We start from the raw sequence: 5443 nt of genomic DNA, 5'->3' as shown, positions 1-5443 counted from the left end.
TCATGTATTACACCCCCCTTTTCTTCTTTTTTTTTTTGATTTCAAGCTCAGTGGGTAATACATGAGGCATCTTTCAGAATTAAAGCAAATTAACAGAAAACTAAACTAGAATCTAGGAATCTAACTAATAAAGGATCATGCAATAAACAAAGCAAAATAGCAGAAAACCAGAACATAACATAGTAAAAGCGGGAAGGAATAAAAAATGAAAGGAACTCAACCACCTTAGTTATCCTAGCGGTTATTTTATTCTTCAGGTTGTGTTCCTCCGTGAAGATGATTCGCCTCCTTTTGGTACCATTAAAAATAAATAGAAAACTCATAAGCGAAGCATCAACACCAAACTTAAAGGTTTGCTTGTCCTCAAGCAAAGAAAATCTGAAAACAAGGAGGGACATAAAAAGTGCACGGAGGAAAAAAAATTAATACAAAAAAGGAAAATGATAAAAGAATAAAAAAAGTTAAAATAAAGAATATTATATATATATATATATATAGTATTCTTTTTTTTAAATTTTTATATTGTATTTTTTTTTTGCTTTTGTGTTTTTTTTCTATATATTTTTTTTAATTTAATTATCCGGTTCCTGTTCTGAAATAGCTACATGATCAGAAAATTAGTAAGAACTCAATCAAAATCAAATAAGGAAGAAAACTACTACTACGAAAAAAATAGCTAAGGATACGAAATTATCGGGTTGCCTCCCGACAAGCGCTTCTTTAACGTCACTACCTTGACGGTCAGCTCCTCTAAGGAGGAGGATCATAGGGGCTCAGCTTTTCACCCGTTACTTTGAACTTCTTTCCTGTGTCTCCATAAATTAGCTCAATATGCTCCAGAGAGAGGATTCTGTTTACTGTATAGATCCACACTGGATTCTTAGTCAACACCACCTTCATTCCTGGGAGAAACCTTCAGTGGGGATCTTCTTATTTCTCCATCCCCTGGGTACTTTTTTCTTTTTGGGAACCTCCTCCTTGGTGGATGATGCATTCCCAACACCAAACTTAAGATTGATGTCAGGAGGAATTTTATTGATTGTCACCAAAGGAGGTTTGAGCTGCAATTTCTGCTGTGCATCATCAGGGAGTTCTTGAAGGTTTGGATCAATAAGCTCGGTCTGCATGCACCTATCTTCTTCACCTGTTGAAAGTACATCTTTAAAGACATGAAAGACTAGTTGCTCATTATGCACTTTAAGCACTAATTCACCCACTTCTACATCAATCAGAGCTCTTCCAGTGGCTAGGAATGGTCTTCCTAGAATTATAGAGGCATTCTCATCCTCCCCTGTGTCAAGAATCACAAAATTTGCTGGGAGGAAGGACTTACCCACTTTGACCAAAATATTCTCCACCAATCCTTATGCAGGCTTCATGGATTTGTCTGCCATCTGTAATGCTATCTTTGTGGGTTGTGCCTCTTGGATTTGCAGCTTCTTCATCACAGATAAGGGCATTAGATTTATGCTTGCCCTCAGATCACATAAGGCTTTCTCAAAGGTTGTGCTCCCAATGGTGCATAGAATTTGAAAGCTCCCTGGATTTGGAATCTTCCTTGGCAAGTTATTCTGAATGATGGCACTGCATTCTTTAGTCAGGACCACTGTCTCATCTCCCTTTAAAGGCTTCTTCTTTGATAACAGCTCCTTCATGAACTTGACATAGAGAGGCATTTGCTCCAAAACCTCAGCAAAAGGAATATTGATTTGCAACTTTCTGAAGACTTCTAAGAACTTTGAAAACTGCTTGTCCTTGGTCTCCTTTTGAAGTCTCTGAGGATATGGAATTTTAGGCTTGTACTCAGGAGCCTTTGGCAATGTAGGATAAGTGTCAAGAGTGTCTGGGAATGGGTTGTCTGCACGCTTTGGAGGGACATGCTCCACTTCTTCCTTCTTCTTCTCCGGAGCTTCTTTTTCAACGGGCTCCTCACTAACTTGTGCTTTCATAATTGCCACTTATCCATTTATCAAGGTGATAGCCTTGCATTACTCTCTTGGATTTGGAATTGTGTTACCAGGAAGGCTAATAGTGGTCCTCTGATCAATTTCATTAACTCTTATGGCTATTTGACCCATCTGAATCTCCAAATTCTTGATTGATGCTCTGGTTTCCTGCACAAAACTCTTCATCATCTCCCAATTAGAATCTTCTTGGGATTTAGAGTTTGCCTGCTGAGGTGATTGTTGCTGCTGAGATTGAAATTGGCAGTTATTGTAATTGTTCTGTTGGAAGCCGCCCCGAGAATTATTGTTGAAGTTCTGAGGTCTCTAAGGTTGGTCTCTCCACCCAAAATTTGGGTGATTTCTCCACCCTTGATTGTAGGTTTGAGAATAGGGATCATTATTGGGATTTCTAGGAGTACTCCCCATGTAATTGACCTGTTCAGAAGGGGATTGAGTATAATCATAATTATTATTTTGCACAAAATTACCTGCCATGTCATAGGAGGCCTCTTGAGGTGGATTTTGGGTGTTGATAGCTGAGACTTGCATGCCACCCATCTGCTGAGTAAGTAGATTTATTTGCTGAGACATAAGCTTGTTCTGAGCAAGAAGAGCATTAACAGCTTCTACTTCCAACATGCCTCTCTTCTTAGAGGTCTCAGAATTCACAGGATTCCTGTTAGATGAGTATAAATATTGGTTACTAGCAACCAATTCAATTAGCTCAATAGTCTCCTCTGGTGTCTTCTTCTTGTGCAATGAACCACCTGCAGAAGTATCTAAGATCATCTTGGACATCTCATCCAAGCCTTCATAAAAGATATCTAGTTAGGTCCATTTGGAGAACATGTCCAGAGGACATTGCCTAGTCAGTAGCTTGTACCTCTCCCAAGCTTCATAAAGAGTTTCACCCTCCTTCTGCCTGAAGGTCTGAACCTCCAACCTAAGCTTAGTCAGCTTCTTTGGTGGGAAAAACATAGCAAGAAACTCAGTAACAACCTTTTCCCAAGTATTCAAACTCTCCTTGGGTTGAGAATCTAGCCATAGCTTTGCTTTATCCCTCAGAGCAAACGGGAAAAGCATGAGTCTGTACACCTCTGGGTTCACTCCATTTGTCTTCACAATATCACAAATCTGCAGAAAATCAGATATAAACTGATTTGGATCTTCATGAGGAAGCCCATGATACTGGTAGTTCTGTTGCACCAGGGTGACCAAATGTGGCTTCAACTCAATTGAGTCTAAGAACCGTATATCACCCTCAAACAGATGGTCAGTCAGAAAGAACAATCCAAACATTGGAGGATATGTTGAGAGCTTGTGTTATGGACCAGCCGGTGAGCTGGGATCGGTATATGCCCCTAGTGGAGTTTGCTTATAACAATAGCTACCATGCGAGCATTGGAATGGCTTCGTATAAAGCTTTGTATAGTAGAAAATGTCAATCTCGGCTGTGCTAGTATGAAGCTGGAGAAAGGAACTTGTTAGGGCCTGAGATGATAGCTAAGACCACGGAGCAGATAAAGAAGATCCATAGCCGAATGCTTATAGCTCAAAGTCGTCACAAGAGTTATGCTGATCAAAGGCGGAAGCCTTTGGAGTTTGAGGAAGGAGAACACGTCTTTTTGAAAGTTACTCCAACCACCGGAGTGGGAAGAGCCATTAAGACTAAGAAACTGAATCCCTGTTACATTGGACCGTTTGAGATCCTGAAGAGAATTGGACCAGTGGCCTATAGGATCACTTTACCGTCGCATCTTTCGAACCTGCACGACGTGTTTCACGTGTCGTAGCTTTTGTAAATACACCTCAAATGCAGGTTACGTTCTGGAACCAGATTCTGTTCAAGTGAGGGAAGATTTGACACTACCAGTAACTCCAATTAGAATTGATGACACCAGTATCAAGCGGTCACGCAGAAAGGAGATCTCTTTAGTGAAAGTAGCTTGGAGTCAGGCTGGTATTGAAGAGCATACTTGGGAGCTTGAGTCAAATATGTGGAAGGACTACCTACACCTCTTTTCAGGTAACTGAATCTGAATTTTGAAGACAAAATTCTTAATTAGGTGGGTAGGATGTAAACCCCGCTAAAATTAGTAAATAATTAGTCAATAAATTAAATTTTAATAAGGAAATTAGAAATGAAAATCTTATTATTAAAATACAATAGAGCTCTTTAAAACGAGAATTTTGACACTAATTTCGAAGCATTTGGCCCAAGATTGGGCCGAACGGGCCAAACCGGTCAAACCGGGCCCAATAGGCCCATGGCCCAATTAGGCCCAACCATACTTTACCAACACAGCTTCCCTTGCTGCTCTCTAGCCTCATTCACACTGGGAAACATTCAATGAGGAGGAAGAACACTTAAAGCTTCCAAACCCTCATTCAAATACTCCATTTGCTATAACTTCTTCATCTGAGCTCCGATTGCTGCACCGTTTGCGGCTACGTGTTTGCCGTGTCGAGCTCTACGATTCCACCGGAACAATTTCTCTAGTAATTCACTCTAACACTCCAGCCTCTCTACCCCCTGAATTTTCGAAAATTAGTGAGAATCCATGTTGAGAATTTGTGATTTTGGTTCTCTAGGTTCAAGTTTAGCTTGAGGAACTTGTGGGTCTTTGTTCAATCAAGATATAGACAACGTAAGGACTCTCAAATTCTATAATTTCTTAGCCTATGCGAGTTGGGTATTGAATTTAAGTATGTATGTGATGTATATATGTATTAGGTGTATATATGTATATGTTGGAGCTTGGATTATAAGCCTTGGAACTTGGTGGAGGCTAAGTGATTTTAATTGGGTAATTTTGGACCTTGGAGCTGTATTTTGGCTTAGTGGGTTGCCTTGATTAATACGTGAAAAGTGGCCAAGGTATGGTTTAGGTTTCGTGTACATAATATATAATGTCATGTGAAAACTTAGGCTAGAGAGCCATAGGATAAGCTGGAATGATTATGTGTATTGAATGATTAGTAATAAGGATATAATTTGAGCATGTGTGGTGTTCACTTGATTTTGTTGATATTGGAATGATGAATGATGATGTGATGATGTTGAAGGACTTGTGATTTTGGCAATATGTACATATAGGTTGGTATGTTGATGTTTGTTGATAAACTTATGAAATTTGGGTTGAAGTGAGATGTTATTGAATTGAGAAATGGTAAGATTGTGGAGATTATTGTGATATTGTCAAAAGTGTGTTATATTGATGATTATAGGTTTGATAAGTTGGGTTGGAAAGAGTTTTAAAGAGAAAATGAGGTTTTGAGGTTTTTTGTAAAATTTGGTTTTTGGTTGAACTTCGGTGACCCATAACTTGGCTTCCGGGCTTCCAAACGATTTCAAACTTATTTTGTATGAAAACTGGATTTGTAAAGTTTACGCTGTTTGAAAAATGGTGGAAAATTATTTAAAACAAAAAAGTTATGCGTGTCGGAAGTTTAGGATTTAAAATGGAAAACCTACAGATTTCAGACTTGGTAAAATT

General features: G+C 39.0%; 1 protein-coding gene across 1 annotated transcript; it reads left to right on the top strand.

Annotated features, from left to right (window-relative positions):
- The first annotated feature begins 3442 nt into the window (after positions 1 to 3442).
- Positions 3443 to 3980, top strand: LOC112721146 (uncharacterized). Its single transcript, XM_025772212.1, has 2 exons — positions 3443 to 3632; positions 3766 to 3980. The coding sequence occupies exons 1-2, from the start codon at positions 3443 to 3445 to the stop codon at positions 3978 to 3980; spliced, it is 405 nt and encodes a 134-aa protein (XP_025627997.1).
- Positions 3981 to 5443: the final 1463 nt, after the last annotated feature.

The sequence above is a fragment of the Arachis hypogaea genome, chromosome 11, assembly GCF_003086295.3.
Source record: "Arachis hypogaea cultivar Tifrunner chromosome 11, arahy.Tifrunner.gnm2.J5K5, whole genome shotgun sequence".
NCBI classification, from domain to species: Eukaryota; Viridiplantae; Streptophyta; class Magnoliopsida; order Fabales; family Fabaceae; genus Arachis; species Arachis hypogaea.
This window is presented reverse-complemented; position numbering and strand designations above follow the sequence as displayed.